The sequence below is a fragment of the Piliocolobus tephrosceles genome, chromosome 3 (assembly GCF_002776525.5).
Source record: "Piliocolobus tephrosceles isolate RC106 chromosome 3, ASM277652v3, whole genome shotgun sequence".
NCBI lineage: Eukaryota > Metazoa > Chordata > Mammalia > Primates > Cercopithecidae > Piliocolobus > Piliocolobus tephrosceles.
This window is the reverse complement of record NC_045436.1, coordinates 183,392,117-183,413,606: the sequence shown is the minus strand read 5'-3', so window position 1 is coordinate 183,413,606 and position 21,490 is coordinate 183,392,117. Positions and strand designations below refer to the sequence as shown.

At 50.9% G+C, this 21,490-nt stretch overlaps 1 protein-coding gene across 2 annotated transcripts in view; it reads left to right on the top strand.

Moving 5' to 3' along the window:
* Window positions 1-15,586: 15,586 nt before the first annotated feature.
* Window positions 15,587-21,490, top strand: part of MAEA (macrophage erythroblast attacher) — a 48,228-nt gene continuing 42,324 nt past the window's right edge. For both annotated transcript variants that reach the window (XM_023206754.3, XM_023206751.3), the window contains exon 1: window positions 15,587-15,718. In XM_023206754.3, coding sequence (XP_023062522.1) covers window positions 15,650-15,718 — 69 coding nt within the window. In that variant the 5' untranslated portion in view covers window positions 15,587-15,649. The remainder of the gene's footprint in view (window positions 15,719-21,490) is intronic.

Sequence of the window (21,490 nt, the reverse complement as noted above, 5' to 3'; positions counted from 1 at the left end):
TTTGTCTCTCAGTAGATTTTGTGTCTCTAGGAATTTGTTCATTTCACCCATGTTATCCAATGTGTTGGCATACAATTGTTCATAGTACTCTCTTACAATTTTTTTTTATTTCTGTAGAGTCAGTAGTAATGTGCCCACTTTCATTTCTGATTTAGTAACTGGAGTTTTCTATTTTCCTAGTCCATCTAGTGAAAGGTTTGTTAATTTTGTTGATCTTTCAAAGAACTGACTTTTTATTTTATTGATTTTTCTCTATAGTTTTTCAATTCTTTATTTCATTTATCACTCTCTAACCTTCAGTATTTCTTCTGCTAGCTTTGGGTTTAGTTTATTCTTCTTTTTCTAGCTTCTTAAGTTGTAAAGTTAGGTTGCTGGTTTGAGATCTTGCTAGTTTTTTAGTGTAAGCATTTATAACTATGAATTTCCCCTGTGGCACTGCTTTTGTAGCATCCTGCAAGTGCTGGTCTGCTGCGTTTTCGTTTTCATTCTAAGTATTTTCTTATTTCCTTTGTGATTTCTTTTCTGGCTTATTGGTTGTTTAAGAGTGTGTTGTTTAAATTCCAGAAATTTGTGGATTTTACAGTTTTACTTCTGTTACTGATTGCTAACATTATCCTGTTGTGGTTGGAGAAGAGTTTATATGATACCTACATTTTAAAATCGATTGAGACCTAATTTGTGGCCTAACAGATGGTGTATCCTGGAAAATGACTCACGCTTATTTGAGAAGGATGTGTATGCTGCTGTTGTCCTTGGTAGAATGTCTGGATGTGTGTTAGATCTAGTTGGCTTATTGTGTTGCTTAAATCCTTTATTTCCTTACTTATCTTCTGTATGATTGTCCTATCCATTATTGAGAATAGGGTATTGGAGTCACCAACTATTATTATAGAACTTTATTTTTTATATATAGAACTTTATTATTATATGTCTTTCATACCTGATAGATTTGATAGTTTTATAATTAATCAGGTCATGAAAAATTGAAGAACCCAATTAACAAGCATGATTCTAAAGATATATATACCCCAAATTAAATAATTCATTATTTTCAAGCATATATGGAATGTTTACTAACAAACAATGAACACATTACCAGCCCACAAAACCAAATCTCAAAAAATACCAAAGAATCTATATCACATTGGTCATGTTCTCTGACCAAATGCAATGACAACAGAATAAGAAACAATCACCAAACATTTGAAAATGTAAAACCATAAAACCACATTTGACTAATAGCCCAAAGAATGAATTACAGTGGGAGCTGAAAAGATTTAGAACTAGACAATAAGAAATACTACATATAAAAATTTTTAGCATGCAGCTAAACCCAGGTGCCTTCAGGTCAGAATGGACTGCAGGGTTCAGAGTGGTTGAGAACTTAGCATTAGTGGTCACTTTCTTTTCTTTCTTTCTTTTTTTTTTTTTTGAGACAGAGTCTCGCTCTGTCGCCCAGGCTGGAGTGCAGTGGCCGGATCTCAGCTCACTGCAAGCTCCGCCTCCCGGGTTTACGCCATTCTCCTGCCTCAGCCTCCCGAGTAGCTGGGACTACAGGCGCCCGCCACCTTGCCCGGCTAGTTTTTTGTATTTTTTAGTAGAGACGGGGTTTCACCGTGTTAGCCAGGATGGTCTCGATCTCCTGACCTCGTGATCCGCCCGTCTCGGCCTCCCAAAGTGCTGGGATTACAGGCTTGAGCCACCGCGCCCGGCCTAGTGGTCACTTTCTACAAACAAGGAGTCCACACATGAGCCTCCTCCCTCCGTGCCTATATCCAGATGGAATCCTTGGAAAGCTTTCTCTTCCTCATGCTCCCCACTTTGCTGTGAGGTCTTTAAAATCGTTACTTCTCGTCTCTGCTCCCATTCCCAACTTCTAGGTTTTGCTCAGATAGCTTTCCACTTTTCTCATCAGATTGTTATCAGGCATCTTTTGCAGCACATTGACATCCATCTTCGTAAGAGTCCCATGGAGCACACCTGTCACCAGGAGGGAATGGGGCGCGGGACTCTGCAGCCAGATGCTGGGTTTGACTCTAAAACCTCCACTCACCAGCTGGGTGACTGTGACCAGAAGCTCATCTTCTCTGGGCCTGCTTTTCCTCTCTTGGAAACAGAGATTATGATGGCAAGCACCTTCCTCATGAGTAGTTGGAGATTAAGAGAATTGACGTAAAAGGGAGATTATGATATGCCTTCCCCAAGGGTGGTTGGGAGGGCCAAGTGGGTTGACGGAAAATGGATGACAACACCTTGTGGTGTTTGCGAGAGAGAAGTAGAATGATGAACCATGGAGATTATGATAATCCATCTCTGTGGATTTGAAGAGCCAGAAGAATATCGACTGGAATTGAGATGACGATATGTCTTCCTCATGGGCAGTTGGGAGAGTAAAATCAGTCATAGAAAATGGAGATTTTGACAATTGATTATCCAGGGAGTCAAGTGGGTTTGTGGAAAATGAGAATATTACAAGAGCTCCCTCACTGTAATGGGAGGATGCAAAATGAGTTGAGGTCATGCTGAGATTATGACAGGCCTCCTCTGTGCGTGTTCCGGTGGAAGTCATGGGTTGATGCATAATTGAAATTTCTTTCCTGTGCATAGTTGGTGGGCTGAACTAGATCAATGGGATGCTGAGATTATGACAGTGCTGTCCCCTTGGAAGGTTGGGAAGGTGAAATGGGTTGATGGAAAATGGAGATTATGACAACATGGGCGTTTGAAATGGGTTGATTGGAGGTGAAAATGAGTACACTCCTTCCTTTTGTGTGATGAAGTTATAGTGGGTTGATGGAACATTGAGACAATGCCGTATCTTTTTTGTGGTTGTTGGTAGGGTCAGGTAGGTTAATGGACCAAGGAGATGGTGACATGCCTTTCTGCGGGTTGCTGGGAGGGTGAAGAGGGTTGAGAGAATGAGAGTTGGGAGATTAGTACGATGCCTCCCTTTCCTGTAGTTGGAGGGTAAAGTGAGTTGATGAGGTGATCGGGATTATGACCTGAGTATCTTCTGTGGGTGCTAAGACGATGAAGAGGGTTGAGAGAATGTGGAGACTGAACAATAACCATAGCTACACAGTTTCTTAGGATTTTCTTTACCTTTTCTCACGGTCTCACTTTGGCTGCTACAGCTCCTAATATTGAATATTCACCCTGCCAGGCCATATGCAAAGAGTGATGCCTGATTCCCACCCTTTGCCTTTTTTTGACTAAAGAGATGCAACTTTCCCAGATATCACCTGGCTCCTACAGCAGACATCTCCTCAGGCCCTATTGGCCAGAACCGTGTCAAACCCCCAACCCCCGACCCCCAACAGTCCTAGCAAAGGGGAAGGGGAGATTCATTACAGGCTTCCTTCAGTCCTGGTGCATTCCCCAAGGACAGACTGACTTCCTCAGAGCCCATCGTATCAGAAGACTGGAACAATTTCCATTTCCATTTATTAGTAGTATCGTTATTCTGTGCAGAAGAAACAGGCTACTGCTGGGAATACCAACAACATTTGCAACGGAAACCGAGGAGGTCGAGGAGCAAACGTCTAGGCACAAAACAGATTGTCTTCTTGGCTGTAGAAATCACAATGACGCTGGCGTTGCCAGCAAAAGGGGCTGAGGTCTTGGCTGCTGATTGCAGCCATGGGAGTGGATGGATGACAGCACGGGACGCGCAGGGCGGGTGCTGTTTGGGAGCTAGCAACATCCACATTCTCAGGCAGGTGGCCCACTTCCCCGTTGCCTGGCCCCTGGGGCAGAACCTTCCTCCTCCTGGAGTTTGGTCTCCTCTGTCCTGGCCCAGGCACTAGAATCCCACGCACGTGGCACCTGGTCTTCCTTTTGGTGAGGTCCCCACTCCTCAGACCCAGGGGTCTGACCTTCAGAAGCTCCAGCAGTGGAGGAAATGGCCGGAGCGTAAGGCTCTCATCTCAGCCAGGGTCAGGGTCACTTTGGAATCCCCAGGGCAGAGCTTTGTGAGGGGTGGGGCTACAAGCTAGGACCTGCATTAGGAGACTAAGGAGCCCACTCCTCCTCGCGCTGCACCGCACCCTCAGCCCCTGACCCCGGCCACTCACCTGAGCTCTGTTGTCCACCCTCATGTCCACAAACACCTTTACCCTTCCTGGGTGGTACCACGGGCCCCATGTCCAGGACCCCTGCCCAGCTGCAGACCTGCCATCCAAGGTCTCTGTGTGGACTCTGTGCTCGGCAAAGAGCCCCTATTGACCCAGAGTGAGGCCCACCTGCTTTCAGACACTGTCCAAGCCCTCCCTGTCCCGCCCGACCCGTAGCCCAGAACCTCCAGCCCACTCCCCCTGCAGACCCTGCACTACCTCCTCAGAGACCTGCACAAAGTCCCACTGGCTGGGGCCCTGCTGCGTATCCTAAGTCCCTGGGTCCATCTGGGACTCCCCACTCAGCAAAGGGCAACTGTCGTGAACATGGAGAGCCCCCTGGACCCCTTCCCACCATCAGAACCTCCATCCCAGGTCTCTGCATTTGACTCACTGGTCAGCTGAGGGCCACCACCCATCCACAGCTCAGGACCTGGCAGCCTCCTACCCACCTGCGGACTCTAAAGCCATGGTTTCTGAACGGGGCCCCTGGCTCAGCAAAGAGTGGCCTTGACCCACATTTGTCATCCTCTGGAGTCCCCTCCATCTGCCCACCTGGCATCCAGCACCCCAGTTTCCCCTGCGGTTCCCCGTGTCCTTATCTGCCTGTGGTCAGCACCTCTGACAAGACCAGAGGACGCAGTTGGAAGTGGCTGCTGCCTGGTGGATGAGAAAAGCCTCCCAGCAGTCCCCAGGAGCCCACCACGCTGTTCTCCAGCAACATGAGCACAGACATTGCAGAGTGTGGATGGCGACCTCAGGAGCCATCCATCGCCTACCAGCACCCCTGACCCGGGCTCTGGACGTCCATCGCCTACCAGCACCCGTGACCCTCGCCCTGGCTGCCCATCGCCTCCCAGCATCCCTGACTCTGGCCCTGGCCGTACTCGAGCTCTTGGCGGTACCCCAGCAGGTGGCATGTGGCACCTCTGGTGCCACTCACCCACCACAGTACAAACACAATTATAATACAATAAATGGAGGACCAAGAAACAGGGTCAGAAAACAACAGAAGCCAGATATGTGGAGCCAGAAGTGGAGCATCGTTACCCTGAAACAGAAAGTCTGAGACCCCAGCCCAGGTGGAAACATGTCTTTCTGTGGAGGGCCCAGGTCAGGGATTACCTGCGAATGAAGAAGGGGCTGTCCCTATGTGAGGCGGGCACAGAAAAGTCAGCCACTCGGGGCCCAGTGCTGAGGCCTCACCAGTGGTTGGAGCTCCCTGGAGCTCAGCTCCCCTCAAGGCCCACGGCACTGGGGTGCCACCGAGGCCAAAGCTACTGAGCCCGGCTGAGGCCCAGGACTAGCTCTACCTGCTGTCCTAGCAGTGCGTCCTTTGGGCCGCCTCCTTCTCTAGGAGACTAAGAAGCCCACTCCTCCTTGTTCAGTCCTTGTTCAGCGTGAGCCAGGAATACCTTGCCATGAAGACACTGATCTGAAGTTGGAAGAATTGTCTAAAAGAAGGAAACAGCCAGGTAAGATTTTATGAAAAACTGAGGTTTATAAAAGCGGCTTTTATCACAGCCAGGAAAAGCAATGCAAGCCTCTTCAAGAGGTGTCTGAGGCCGGGCGCAGTGGCTCAAGCCTGTAATCCCAGCACTTTGGGAGGCCGAGACGGGCAGATCACGAGGTCAGGAGATCGAGACCATCCTGGTTAACCCGGTGAAACCCCGTCTCTACTAAAAATGCAAAAAACTAGCCGGGCGAGGTGGCGGGCGCCTGTAGTCCCAGCCAGTCGGAGGCTGAGGCAGGAGAATGGTGTAAACCCGGGAGGCGGAGCTTGCAATGAGCTGAGATCCGGCCACTGCACCCCAGCCCGGGCGACAGAGCAAGACTCCGTCTCAAAAAAAAAAAAAAAAAAAGTGTCTGAGTAAAGGATTTGTGAGAACGTTTGAAGAAAAAAATCCAAGGTTGAAAGGTCTGCCTGTTAACAGGAGCCCCCAGGAGGGACAGGATTTAAGGAGCATGCTGGCCACATGGTAAGACGGTCAGCAGAATCGTGAGCAAGTCCAGGAGGACACCCCGGCCCCAGCAGGCTGTGCTGAGCAAAGGGACACCCTTGGTCGAGCTCTACCAGGCTAAGGCGGATATGTAAGACTGCAGAGGGAGGTGGAGGTGAGGCAGTGGTGGGGTTCTGTGAGCTGCAGCTCTCGTCCTGCAAAATCAGAGAAAAAGGGAAGCTTCTACCTCCCAGCCGACATCTTCACGGTATGCCCGGGGCGAGATCCCTGCTCGTGCCCATCCCCAGGAGGACATGGAAGTGGAGCGGGGGCAGGCGATGGGCCCGTCTGGATTAGACGTGGCTTTGAACTTCATGGTGTATGGAAGAGTTTAAATAAACACTTCTGGGGGAATCACAAGCATCCCTAGGTGGTTTTCACATGTAGCGAGCGGTGTCTAAGGTGACTCTCAGAACAGTGTCTTGAGGTGGAAACTCCAGGGCTGTATCCACTGCTGAACCGCGAGCTAACACAGCACAGACTGCTCTCCCTACACGCCTCTCACCCAGCGAGACTCGCGTCCAACTCTGGCTAACCACGAGCTAACACAGCACAGAGTGCCCGCTGCTGCCCTACAGGGCTCTCACCCAGCCACACGCACGTCCAACTCTGGTGAACCATGAGCTAACACAGCACAGACTGCGCGCCACTGCCCTAAATGCTTCTCGCCCAGCTAGACTCGCGTCAAACTCCAAGCAGGCTGGTGAGGCAGCACTGCTACAATACAGGGAACAGGAGCCAAGGGGATGGTGAACAGGGACTTCTGTGGACGGGTGCACATCCAGACCATTTGTGACCTGGGACCCCACAGCTAGTGTCTGGCAATGTTTGGGTTTGGACCTAGAGGTGATGGCTCCAGTCCTGCCCACTTTGTCCCATCCTCTGGGTCCTGTGCCTCCCCTGGGCCTTTGGGCTCCTGCTGGGCCCGGCAGCAGGTGCATCACACTGTCGGGTTCCTAAGTGCCACAGGCCTGGGATCAGCAGGTGTGAGTGATGCCAGCGGTATCCCTGGAAAGCAATCCCTGGGGCTGGGTGAGGCAGGAGGAGTATGGCAGATGGGGAAGCTGGATAGAGGTAGCCAGGATCGGGGAGCTGTGCTCTGTGGGCCATAGGAAGGGTGGAGGGACTTGGCGGGCAGGGAGAGACTGTCTTCATAAGGGTCACTGTGGCTGCTCTGAGAGGGGGATTGAAGGAGCAAGGCAGGGAGACACAGTGGCGCTCATGGTCCGGGGGAAGGGCTGCTTTCCAGCGGTAGGGCTGAGAAGTGGTGAGGAAGCCTGGGTGGCGGGTGGCTTGCACTGACTCTGGGCTGTGGTCCCACCTAAGCTCCAGGGAGGACGGGTTTCCTGAGGAGACCTGGGGAACAGCACATACCCATGGAGCCCCCGGTGCAGGTGGATAGCCGATGAGCCTGGAGCCCAGAGGCAGCACTTGAAGTCACAGGAGCTAAAAGCAACAGTGGGTAAGCCAAGGAGAGGGGTCAGACCAGCTTGGTCTGGGGCAGAGCGTGCCTTCCAAGGAGGTGAGTGAACCTGAGGGGAACCTGGCAAGAGGAGGGATGAGTGGGGTCTGGAGTAGAGACCATGGGGATGGCAGGGCAGAGTTCAGGCAACGCGGACTTGCCTGGGGAGAAGCAGCTTGGAGCCGATGTGGATGGGTGCACATCCAGTGAACCACGGTATCAGGGCGTGATCACCGGGGTGGGGAATGTGAGGACCAGGAGGAGGGGCTGTTTGAGCAGGAACTTGGATGCAGGGATCTTGGGCGCAGGTCTGAGGAGGGGTGACACAGGCGAGTCCTTCCACTTCTCACACCAGGATCCTGGGGTGTCGCTCGTGGAGGACAGGGGATGGGATCGTTTCTTCATCCATGCACCTTTTCCGGGATGTTTCCGTTGTTTCCAGCTGTTTTAGCTTTTTGTTATTTCAAAGAACTGTGCAAACATTGATACATAGGCTTTTATGTGAACATAAGTTTTTGATTCTCTGGAACAAGTGTCCAGTTGTGTGACTGCTGGGTTGTGAAGCATATATGTTTCACTTTTTAAGAACCCATCAGACTGTCTCACCAGCATGACCGGACCAGCTCACCATCTCACCAGTGACATGTGAGAGCTGCATTCTTGCCAGCATTTGGCGTTGTCACTATTTTTAATGTTATCCGTTTTAGCTGTTCAAATAGGTAGACAGCGATCTCTCTCTCAGTCGGGCTTTCCTTCGCATTTCCCGCGTGACTAGCACCGTTGGACATCTTTTCATGTGCTTGTTTGCCATCTGTATACAGCTGTCTCTCAGTATCCATGGGGACTGGCTTCAGGGCGTTCCTCAGATACCAAAATCCCCAGATGCTCAAGTCCGTGATGTAAAATGGCACAGCATTTGCACGTAACAGAGTATTCTCCCATGAACTTTAAACTACCTTAGATTATTTATAATACCAAATGCAATGTAAATACGATGTAAATAGTTGTTATGCTGTCTTGTTTAGAGAATAACAAGAAAAAAGTCTATACATGTTCAATACAAACACAATTTTTTTTTTCAAATATTTAGGATCTGTGGTTGGTAGAATCCACAGATGCAGAGCCCGTGGATACGGAGCGAGGACTGTATTCTCTGGTAAAATTCGTCTTGTCTTTTGCCTATTTTCTATTTGGATGGTTTGGCTTTTTTACTGTTTAGTTTTGAGTGTATATATTCTAGACACACGTCTACTATCAGATGTGTGGTTTGCAGATATACTCTCCTAACACGAGACTCGTTTTTTCATTCTCCTACCAGGATTTTTACAGAGCAAATGTTTTTAACTTTGCTAAAGTCCAATTCACCAAACGTTTTATGTTATAGATTGTACTCTCAGGGTCATGTCTAATATCTCTCGGCGAAAGCCTCAGTCCTAAAGATTTTCTCCTATGTCTCCTTCTGAAAGTTTTATAATTTTACATTTAAATCTATGCAATGATCGATTTGAGCTTTTTTTGTTTAAGGAATGATGTTTAAATCAAGGTGTTTTTGCTTTTTCTTTGGGTTTTTTTTTCCCCCCATATGGGTGTCCAATTGCGCCAGGAGCATTTGCTGAAAAGACTATCCTCTCTCCATTAGATTAAGCTTTCACCGTTGTCAAAAACCAGTTTGCTGCACTAGCGTGGGTCCACTTCTGGGCACTCTATTCTTTAACATTGATCAACGTGTCTTTTCCTCCATGAATACCACATAACCTTGATTACTATGGTTATATATAGAACAAGTCTTGCAATGGGACATACTGATTTCTCCCATTTTATTCTTATTTTTATTTATTTTTTTTGAGACAGAGTCTTGCTCCATTGCCAGGCTGGAGTGCTGTGGCATGATCTCAACTTACTACAACCTCCGCCTCCCGGATTCAACTGATTGTGCTGCCTCAGCCTCCTGAGTAGCTGAGATTACAGGCATGTACCACCACGCCCAGCTGATTTTTTGTATTTTTAGTAGAGACAGGGTTTCACCACATTGGCCAGGATGGTCTCAATCTCCTGACCTCGTGATCTGCCCGCCTTGGCCTCCCAAAGTGCTGGGATTACAGGCGTGAGCCACCGCGCCTGGCCTCTTATTTTTATTTTTAGAGACAAGGTCTTGCTCTGCCACCCAGGCTGGAGTGCAGCGGCACGATCATACTTCACCATAGCCTCAAACTCCTGGGCAATCAAGTGATCCTCTCATCTCAGTCTCCCGAGTACCTAGGAGTACAGGCACAGACCACCATACCTGCCTGATTTTTTAAAATTTATTTTTGTAGAGACAGAGTCTCACTATGTTGCCTAGGCTGGTCTGAAACTCCTGGCCTTAAGCAATCCTCTCACCTTGGCCTCCCAAAGTGCTGGGATTATAGGCATGAACTATTGGACTTGGCCCATTTTATTCTTTTTCAAAATTGTTTTAGCTATCCTGGTTCCTTTGCATTTCCATACAAACTTTAGAATGAGCTTATCTGTGTTTTTTCTTTTCTTTTCTTTTCTTTTGAGATGAAGTTTCACTCTTGTTGCCCAGGCTGGAGTGCAATGGCACAATGTCGGCTCACTATAACCTCTGCCTCCCGGGTTCAAGCAATTCTTCTACTTCAGTCTCCCAAGTAGCTGGAACTACAGGCGTACACCACCATGTCTGGCTAATGTTTGTATTTTTAGTAGAGACAGGGTTTCACCATGTTGGCCAAGCTGGTCTCGAACTCCTGACCTCAAGTGATCCATCCACCTCGGCCTCCCAAAGTGCTGGGATTACAGGCGTGAGCCACCGCGCCCGGCCAACCCCCCCCACTTCTATTAAATAAAATGCCTAGGGAGCTTAATTTGGGATAAGCTCCTGCACTAGGCCCCAGCGGACCAAACTGAAATGGGCTACGTGGCACATAATCAAACTGGAACTTTAAAAAGAACTGCAGGAGGCCAGCCATGGTGGCTCATGCCTGTAATCCCAGCACTTTGAGAGGCCAAAGCAGGAGGATCACTTAAGCTCAAGTCCAGCCTGGGCAACACTTGGAAAAAAAAATACATTTCAGTGTTAGTCCTTCTTATTCACCCTGCGGCTCATTCCCCACAAATCAGGTTTATGGGGTTGAATCACCCCCACTGGCATCACCCACTGCTGCCCAGGGAAGGCCCAGATGGGATCTGTGATTTCACTCAGCACCAACCCCTCTAACCAGCTCCCTAACCCATTTCTCTCTGGGCTGCTCTTCTCTGATGCTCCTGGCCCACCAACACAAGGGAACCGCGTGTACCCCACAGCTCACCCCTGGTATAGCTGATTAGTCCGGATGGACAGCCAACCCACACTGGGCAAGACTTTGGAGCCTAAGATTTTGGAAGTTTGAACCAAGAGACACGTAACATGTTAGCTGTTGAATGCTATACTACAACAGAAAGTATATTTGGTCCTGGTCCCTGGTTCCGGTTACTGAGTGTCTACAACCCTTATGATTTCCTAAGTGTGGGAGTGTCTTCTTTCTTCATAAGGAGCCCCTTCCCACCACACCCGAGTTTATGTTAATGAGGTGACTCTGGGTGGGGCCTCCAGATATCACTAGAAAGACCCAGAGATTAGTTGGCAGTAATTCTCAGCCCCTCCCCCACTCGACCTCCACCTCTGGGGATAAGGGGGGCTGGAGACTGAGCTATAAAAATGTGTGAATAATGAAATTCAGGAGAGCCTCCTGGCTGGTGGATGCCCTGAAGTGCTAAGTGGTTGCCACGCAGAGAGGGCTCTGGAGCTCCTCGCCACACCATGCCCGATGCACTCCTGTTAGCTGTTCCTGAGCTGTGTCCTTCATAATAAGCTGGGAAGCATTAAGTGTTTCCTGAGCTCTGTGAGTCACTCTAGCAAATTACTGAAGCTGAGGAAGGGTTTGTGGGAGCCCCAAATGTGTCATTTGCCTTGTGGGTGGCCCGGGCACCCTATGTGCAGCCATCACCTGGAGTGGTGACAGCCTTGTGGAATGGAGTCCTTGGCCTGTGGGGTCTGTGCTAACTCTGCGAGTGAGTGTGAATCGGGATGGACTGTAGCATACCCAGTTGGTGTCAGAGTCTGACAATGGGACACTTTCAAGTTATGTAAACCAAAAATAAAATTCTAAGCTCCCCTAACTGACTGAATGGAACTCCCTACCCCCACCCTCAGCCAAGGGGGTTTCAAAGAAACCTGAAAAATTAGTTCAGACCACTATGGCGACGCAGGACTTTTCTTGGTCACTTGTCAGCCAGAGACCCCCGGCCAGTGACACCCTTGCCCAGGCCTTGCTCAGGCCCAGGTTTGCCATGGGAGATGCCCCATTCCCTTGGCTTGTCAGGTCATGCCAGGCTTGCGCTCTGGCATGGATCCTGCAGCTGCTGCGACTGCACACTCAGCCACTAGCGGGAGGGGGTGTGTGAACGAGTGAGCGTGTGGTCCAGCCAACGGTTCCAAGTGTCAGTACAGAAGCAGGCTCCATGCAGGGCTTGTGGCTGGACCAGGCATGTTGCAAGCCACTCCCATGGTGGACTCTGGCATCCAGATGAGGGGAACACAATGGCGCTCAGGTAGGGGTGCCGTGATCCTGAAGCCCTACAGGGGATGTTACAGAGTGCTAATGAGCTCGTCTAGTTTGCATCCTGATGGACCGTGGTGTGTCAACAACTTTGTCAGTCCCTTGCCCTGCATTGGCCCACAGCTCCAGGGCTGGCTCAGCCCCACTGCTGCTTCTGTCACATGGGGTGACTGCCCTCCACTGGCGAAGGGCAAAGGGTCACAGTGTTACAGCCTTCTCTGTACTTACATTTGGTGCATCCTGAGCTCTTGTCCCACGTCCAAGAAGAATGATGATATATTGACAATTGAAGGGTAAGGAGGATGGAGAAGAATTTTATTGAGTGACAAAGCAGCTCTCAGTGAAGCAGGGATGTGAGGGTGGTCCACCACCTAAAGTTGGGTGGTTTCTCTCTCCATGTTGCTGGGTTTGGGGTTTTTATGGGCTCAGAATGGGGTGCGCACACTGACTGATTTGTGAGTACGCAAAAATGGCTAAAACAAAGACATCATTCAAAGGTGGGGACAAAAATGTAAAAAACCAGTTGGGGCCAGGCACGGTGGCTCATGCCTGTAATCCCAGCACTTTGGGAGGCTGAGGTGGGCGGATCACAAGGTCAGGAGATCAAGACCATCCTGGCTAACGTGGTGAAACCCCGTCTCTACTAAAAATACAAAAAAAATTGGCCCGGCATAGTGGCAGGCACCTGTAGTCCCAGCTACTAGGGAGGCTGAGGCAGGAGAATGGCGTGAACCTGGGAGGCGGAGCTTGCAGTGAGCCAAGATCATACCACTGCACTTCAGCCTGGGCGACAGAGCAAGACTCTGTCTAAAAGAAACAAAAACCAACCAAACAAAAAACCCATTAGGGAAGGATAGGTATATGTAAAATAGGTGTTGGGTGGGGACCAATCAGAGGAAAGAATGCCAAGCAGGAAGACAGGTTCCCAATCCAGTCCATGGATTTACCTGGGACTTGTAGGTAGGCTTTAAACTGTCTTCAGCTTGAAGGTTACATTTCACTGGGTAACTGCTCTGCCTCCTGCCGCTATTAATGGGAAGGGAGGGTCGGACATGCCTCAGTATCCCCTCCTCCCTTTGGAGTTCAGGCACAAAACTTACCAGCATTAACATTAAAACAGAGATCTTTTTTTTTTTTTTTTTTTTTTTGAGACAGAGTCTCGCACTTTCGCCCAGATTGGAGTGCAGTGGTGCAATCTCGGCTCACTACAAGCTCTGCCTCCTGGGTTCACGCCATTCTCCTGCCTCAGCCTCCTGAGTAGCTGGGACTACAGGCGCCCACCACCACACCTGGCTAACTTTTTGTATTTTTAGTAGAGATGGGGTTTCACCGTGTTAGCCAGGACAGTCTTGATCTACTGACCTCATGATCCACCTGCCTCAGCCTCCCAAAGTGCTGGGATTACAGGTGTGAGCCATAGTGCCCACCCAAGTCTAGCAGCTTTTAAAGATCTAGACAGGAAACATTTGCCATCTATTGCCTCTAATGGTGGCCACCTATGAGACTTCATCTACATAATAAGAACCTTGGTCTTCACAACCCCTTTTAACCCAGATGCTCCTTTCTCCATTCCAGATCTTTAGATAAGAACGCTTTCAACCAATTGCCAATCAGAAAATCTTTGAATCCACCTGTGACCTGGAAGCCCCTGCCCTGCTTTGAGTTGTCCTGCCTTTTCAGACCAAACCAATGTAAATCTCACATGTATTGATTGATGCCTACATCTCCCTAAAACATATACAATCAAGCTGTAACTCAACCGCCTTGGGCATGTGTTCTGAGGACCTCTTGAGGCTGTGTCTCCAGTCATGATCCTTAACCTTGGCGAAATAAACTTCTAAACAGATTGAGATCTGTCTCAGACACATTTTGGTTTACCAAAGGACCCACTAATTCAAATACAGTTTTATCTTCCAATATAAGAAAACCTAGAATGAATGATCCAAAGGTTGTAGAGGGTCAAACAACCTCTCCAGTGTGCAAACCTCTGCCTTATCGTTCCTAAGTATTGCTGATTGTAGATGGTACTAGGATGGGATTATTTTACCATGGAAATGAAACCTGTGTCCTGTCCTTTGGGTTAATCTTGAATCCCTGGTGAAGTGAACGCAAAGTCTCTAAAGAGGACGGCCGTCCATTCAACTGCTGCAGTGCTCCCGTGTTACTGGGACCATCCCGGAGAGTGGCAGACACCATGTGAACTGTGAAGAGACGCAAAGAGTACAGAGTGCATGCTTCCATCTACAGGAAGGTCAGGAATGCTGTTATGGGGAGCAGGGTTAGAATGATGGGGATACAGCCCGGGAAGGGGCAGGGGAGCTTTCTGTGCCACGGGAAATGTCCTAAATCTCAACCCAGGACATGGTTAGATAAAAGTGCAAATATGGGTGAAAATTCATTAAAGTTGTATAGTCAAGATTTGTGTACTTCACTGTAAAACTTACTTCAAATATCTAAAAGACTGGAGTCTGCAGCCACACACTTAAGGAATAACACTTTCCTTAGTCCCAACTCCTGTTTAAGTAAGACAGAGAAAGACTCCACAGTGCGGGTCGGATGTCTTACATTCTGGCTGTAACATGTAGCAGCCTCCAAGTGGAGGTTCTCGCTTCATCGCTGTCACCTTAGATATTTTTCCTTTGTTTAAACACCAAATATTTTAAAAATTGTGTAGAAATGAGTTACATGAAACACAAGGTGGTTTAATTGGGACGTCATTTCCTAAGTAATAAAACCTAATTTGTTTTATTTTGGAAAGGAGGGAGACGGGTAGTGTTTGAAACGCTGAGAATGTGAAGTGGCTGAAATGAAGGCAGGGCACGACCCGCATGCTAGCGCTGCCCACCCTGCAAGGAGAGGGCGGAGAGGCCACAAGCTTCTCATGCTTCGGGAGTTTCTGTCCATAAATCAATTTTAGATACTGGGCCTTTCCTTTTCCAATGGGAAGTCGGAGGTTCCACATCAGGATTCCAGCAGCTGTAAATCGGTGAAAATACGGCCAAAGAAATACAGTTGGCTACAGGCGTATGTGGCCAAGCGTTTTGTCGGCGTTGGCCCTGGTACCGCAGGCACGAGGGACCCACAGGGGACCACCTCGCGGGAGCCCCGAGTAACTGGACGGACGCCAAGTCCCCCAGCCCGCTTGGCCCCAGCTCCACCCGCCCGGGCCGCTCTGCGCACCCCACCAGCCTGCCCCTGGCCCGGGAGCATACCCGGCTCCGGCGTCTGCGGCCTGAACCTGGCAGCGAATTCAAGGAGGAAACCGCCAGCCGGGGCTATCGTTGATTGGCTGAGCGGGAGGAAACCCGGCAGTGATTGGTTCGCGCCTTCTTCCGCCTCCGGCCGACTGGGCGGATACGATTGGTGCAGGCGCATCGGCCCGCCCCCGCCCCGCTCCGGCAGGCGCGCCTGGCGTCATTTCCCGGCGTGCAACGCGCTCGCGCGTCCCCCGCCCGGTAATGTTTTGGCCGCTTCAAGATGGCGGTGCAGGAGTCGGCGGCTCAGTTGTCCATGACCCTGAAGGTCCAGGAGTACCCGACCCTCAAGGTAGGCGCCTGCGCCGCGCAGGCCGAGGGCAGCGATGGCGCCTCCAGCCAGTGCCCATGGGCCGCGAGGGGCCGCCCCGGGAGGGCCAGCGGCGAGGGCGGCGGGAGCTGGGCGCGGCCTGACGGGGCCGTGCGGGCTCCTCGGGGGCGCCGGGTCTGCGCTGGGCAGGTGCGTCGGGGGCGGCGGCTTTGGCCCTGCCCAACGCCCGACTGTGGCCCCTCTGCTTGAAGAGCTGCGTGAGCCGAGCCAGCGACGATTCTGGCAGCGCGAAGGCTGGCGAATTTGGGGCTGGGGTGGAAGCCGGAGTTTGCGGGGCGTGGGATCTCTGGCGCTCAGGCAGACGGAATGCGCGGCGTGCCCGGCCGGTGCCCGGCCGCCCTCCCGGGAGCCCAGGGCTGGGAGGTGCCGGGTGCGCCGGTCGCTGGGTAGGAGCTGTAGGGAGAAACCCACGGCCTGATGGCACCCAGCGACCTTTTTGATGGGCGTCACCAAACCTGAAATACAGCTCTTGCCGTCCGGCTGCCGGTTGCGTGACCTTGGGTGGTCACCTAGCCACGTCGCACTTCTTAGAATGAAATTTGTGCTCCTAGTAGAAGGAGCCGATACTTGCTCTTTACCTAGTTAGCAGAGGATTTCATATGAAGCACCTGGGAAGGAATTCCTTAAAAGATCAAGGTCATAGCTTTCTCAGAGCTGCGGCTGAGCTTTGTGGTTCTGTGTTGCCTTGCTGGGGAGCTGCGTAGCTTTTCTCTCCTCCCAGGGCGCCCTGGTGTTCCCGTCCGTCTCAGGATGGACGGTGTGGCGACAGGTGTGGAGGATGCAATGTGGCCAGGTTGCTGTGCGTTCCCCCAGCCCCAGGGCCATTCGGCAAAGGGCTGAAGAGCACAGGCTATGAGCCATCCTGCTGGGGTGTGAATCGGGCTCCTCTGTGTTCATCTTTACTGGGAGACATCAGGGCCCACTTAGTGATTGTTTATTCTTGTCAGATTTAAGCAATGGTAGCGCCTGTGTCACCTCAGGGTGAAATGAGTGACCACGTATTGTTTCAAGCAGTGCCTGGCATTCATTAAAAGGTCCCTGCTACAGTTAGCGCTGCTGAAGCCAGGCTGTACCCTGGTGTAGCTGGTCTTCATAGGAAAGCAGAGGCAAGCTTCTCCTCTTCATTATCTAGCGGTTTACTTCATATTTTTAAAAAGAAACGGGGTTTCACTGTTGCCTACGGTGGTTTTGAATTCCAGGGCTCAGTCGATCCTCCTGCCTTGGGCTGACAGGTGTGAGCCACGCGCCCGACCCACTAGTGGTTTCGCAGTGGAGTATCATGGTGCTTGCGATGCGTGTCCAGCACTTCATTTGATCCAGGAAGGGAGGGCAATGTTGTTGACGTTACCAAAGGTCTAGCCTCTTGCTAGATCCCTCCAAGATGTAGGTGGTTGGTTTTTAACACTCAGTGACATTGGTGGATCTCTGTTGGTTTAGAGATGGAGACCCTGCAGCTGAGAGAGGTATATACCAGGACATTGTGCTGCCGTTAGTAGGGAGCCTTAACCACTGACCACTTTGTCTCACGCAGTGCACCTCAAGGCCCGTCATTTCAGCTAACACACAAGAAGGCTTGAAGATCAGAACCGCAGTGGTTTGTCACTTTTGGTACTGGCTGGTGAATATGGGAACACCAGATAGGAAAGGTTTCCAGAAATCCTTTCATTGTGTATTGAAGGAACTAGGAAGGGAGATGGAAGGTCTCCAGAAAGGATTCTTCTTCAGGTCTTCTGCTGTTTTGTAATTGTGAATGTAATTTGCATTCCAGAGTGATTGCATAGCTTCTGATTAAAATAGTCATGCAGATAGTCATACAGGTGAAGAAATCTAGTGTCGTAATTCCTCTGTTGACACTTGTGTACTACTGAGTTAAAACTTTTTCTCGTAGAAGTTTTCAGGAGTGATTCCTAGTGGATAATGGAGGTGTTTTGCTGGGGAACTAGGGATCTTTGATTTAGAAGCATTTATTAGTATAGAATTAAACAACATACTGAACTCACAGCTCAAGGGCTGCACTCTTCAGTCTCCAGGAGGGGCCAGTGCGGATGTCAGAGAAGGAACCGAGGGCTGCGGGACTGGGGTTGTGGAAGGTGTGGGGTGGATGTCGTGCTTCTTAAGTCTGAGAGCACATCCTCCTGCAGGGTGGTAGGAGCTGGCATGCTCTTGACTGTATCTTCACCTGGTAAGAGTTAAACTGCTTTCCTGCGAAGTGAGTCCTCCACAGACTCACAGAGCATTCCTTCCTCTTCAGAGGGCTTGGGAGCCCTAGGAGGCATTCAGCAGTAGCACCTGGGATGTCTGCTTCCTCACAGCGTCAGAGCGGCTGGGGCTGGTGGGGCTCCTGGGTGCCTGGCAGGGACTTATTTTTCTATTTTCCTGGTGAAGTGGGAAGAGAATGGAACAGATGTGAATTGCTGCAGTCAACATGCACTGACCTTGGGAACCTCTTTTGTCACCAGCTTCTATTTCCACCAAAGGGGTGGACCGGCCTGTGGACATTTGGGCTGGATGAGCCTTTGTTGGGGCAGGGGGATCGCGGGAGACTGTGCAGTATAGGATGTTTAGCAGCATCCCTGGTGTCTGCCTGCCAGATGCCAAGAGCATGCCCCCAAAATGTCTCCAGACATTGCTACATGTGCCCTGGGGGCATGCATACACCCACGAGAATTGCTGGGCTGGATCCTGCTTTAAGGGACTTATTTCTTCTTCTTACCCAACGGAGGTGTGGCTCAGGAGGACTCACGCTTGCTCAGGAGGACTCACCCTTGCATCCTGGCTGTGGCTGTGTCTTTTTTGCTGTCAAATGCTGTGAACGCCATTTGGTGTAGGGTGGTGGGTAATGCCTTGTAGAGGAGGGGAAAGATACATAACTCACCATCTTTTTTTTTTTTTTTCTTTTTTGAGATGGAGTCTCGCTCTGTCGCCCAGGCTGGAGCGCAGTGGTGCAATCTCGGCTCACTGCAACCTCTGCCTCCCAGATTCAAGCAGTTCTCCTTCCTCAGCCTCCCGAGTAGCTGGGATTACAGGCACCTGCCACCATGCCCAGCTAATTTTTTGTATTTTTTAGTAGAGACGCAGTTTTGCTATGTTGTCCAGCTGGTCTTGAACTCCGACCTCAGGAATTCACCATCTTTCAATTCAACATGCATAGGTCACCATTTTGAATTGGAAGCCCTTGTTTTCATTATTTTGTAAAAGGTTTTTTTTTCCCCCAATTATAAAAGTAATTTGATGAGTTGGGTGCGGTGGTGTGCGCCTGTAGTCCCAGCTAATTGAGAGGCTGAGGCGAGAGGATCACTTGAGCCAGGAAATCCAGGCTGTGGTGAACTGAGATTGCGCCTCTGCCCTCCAGTCTGGGCGACAGAGTGAGACCCTGTCTCAAATAATAAATAAAAGTAATTTGTCTTTTCTTCAAGTTACCCTGCTGCACAGAGATAACTTCATGAACATTTTTGTGTATTTACTCCTACTGTTTTCCTTCAGATAGCTGAAGAAAAATAATAATTTAGAGAATTTCACATGGGTGTCTGCACGGCCCAGGGCAGGAAGCGGCGTTCATTACCTAGAGACACTGGTCTGGACCTGGCTCCTCTCTGTGAGCCCCACCCGGGCCCGCAGCTCCAGTGAGTCCTCTCACACCCCAGGTGGTGATGCTGTCCTCTCCCCAGAGGACAGGCTGAGAAACACCGGGCCTGTGGGCGTATTCTCAGGTGTCTGAATTCTCTACAGGAAGGTTCGCATGTTCTGCCTTTGATTTGATGACAGTCTGCTTGCCCAGGCACCGCCCTGATGCCTCACAGTCAGGGTTTGTGCCTGTGGTAGGGAGTTGAGGTGCCAGCTGTGTGCCTGAAGTTGTAACTTCTGCACCTTTTGCAGTTTTCTTAACTCCATCTTGGCTGGATTTGGAAGGATCATGTGTTCTCAAGTGTGAGAAACACAGGCAAGCACCAAGTGTTTGACTCAAGAGACACACACATTGGGTTGGACCCTGGTGATGCTGTGTCTGAGGAGTCTTAGGCCAGGTCTCCACCTCTTCTGTGGCCGGCTTTTTTGATGTACTTTATCTGCAGTAAAGTCACATAACCCTCTAGAATTCTCCCAGTCTCTAGAGCACAGTGGAAATTCCTTCTGCCCAGAAGAGCCGTGACCTGTCCTTTGTGGCTCCCGGCTCCACTCCCCTCGCCTCTCCCACTGTTCACTGCTGGTTTGGCCCTGGGCCGGCTTCTGCGGCCTCCGCGCTGGCACAGGTCTCGCCTCCCGGGCCTGGGCCTTTCCAGCTGGATGGGCGAGGCTGAGTTGAGGATGTGGACTTGAAGTCACTGCTAGCTGGGGGGTGGTTTTGTGTTTGTTTTTTTAAATATTATTTTTTAAACACATCTCAAGTCCAGAAAGGGCTTTTTAATGCCTGATTCACCGTAATGGCCGGGCTAGGCTGGAGGCAGCACCGATGTGAGGCCTGGAGCCACCCTGGGACCTGAGCAGGGCACCGCCGCCAGACTGCAGAGCAGGGCTGCCGGTGCACTAGCTTCTCGCATGCCCTCCTCCGCAGCAGCGATCTGAGAGCCTCCCTCGGCCAGGGACGGTCAGGCCCAGTATGGTCAGACCCTGCACGGTCAGGCCCTGGGCTACCATGACGGGGAGACAAGTAAGTTCCCTGTCTACACTGCGGTGGGAGGGAGGCGTCAGCACAAGTACACATAGACATTTCAGATCCTTTCAAGACACTGATGAGGTTGAGGTGAATGTTGGACAGTGGCAGGAGGTGGGGGCAGGGGTGCGAGGGTGAGCCTCCTCCGGTGAATACGATATTGTGAGCTGGTTGGCAGAGCTGTTTTGGGGTGAGGCTCTGTGGACCGTGTTGAAGTCCTGGCTGACTCTCACCCCAGTAAGCACACAGCACCATTGGGGTGTTGTGGCCGGGGGTGTCCCAGAACCGTGCAGAGAGGGTCTCACAGCGAGAGCGAGTGCTGGGCAGTGACTCGGTCTGTGGGTACAGGGGTCGGCAGAATGAGAAGCAAGCCCAAGAATTGGCACTAGAATGAAGAGAAGGCCGGCTGGCGCCTGTAGCATATGACTGCCCTGTCTGCAGGGAGGCTGTGCGGCGAGCCCCGCCCTCTGGGGGCTTCAGGCGGAGTGGGGATGTCTGGGTGCTGACCTAGGCATCGCAAAGCACACTTCCTGCCAGGGTAACTGCTGATGATTTTTAGGTCTGTTATTTCAGAATCGTTATAGTTAGGGGCCATTATTTTGAAAACCTGAACAAAAGAATTATTCACTGTGTTAATACCACATGTAGTGACTGTGGAGCTGAATGTGGCTGAGCAGAAGGAAGTGCCTGCTGTGCTGATGGCTGTGGACCTGGGTCCGGGACCCTGAGTGCTGCCCCGCTCGAGGGAGGGGCCCAGAGCAGTCTCCTTCCTCTCCTCCCAGGCCAAACTTTCATACCCGACCCTCAGACTTTGCCTCCTACTTCATGCTCACCGATGCCTGTCACGCAGACCCTGCCTGACCTGCACCTGCTTTCACACCCATGGTGGATGAGCCCCCTCACCCGCACCTGTACCCCCCTCACCCGCACCTGTACCCCCCTCACCACTCCTGTACCCCCCTGACCCGCTCCTATAACTCTGTCATCTGTACCTGTACCCCCTTCACCTGCTCCTGTACTGCCCTCACCCACGTGTGTACCCCGGTACCCGCGCCTGTACCCCTCACCCGCACCTGTGCCCCCCC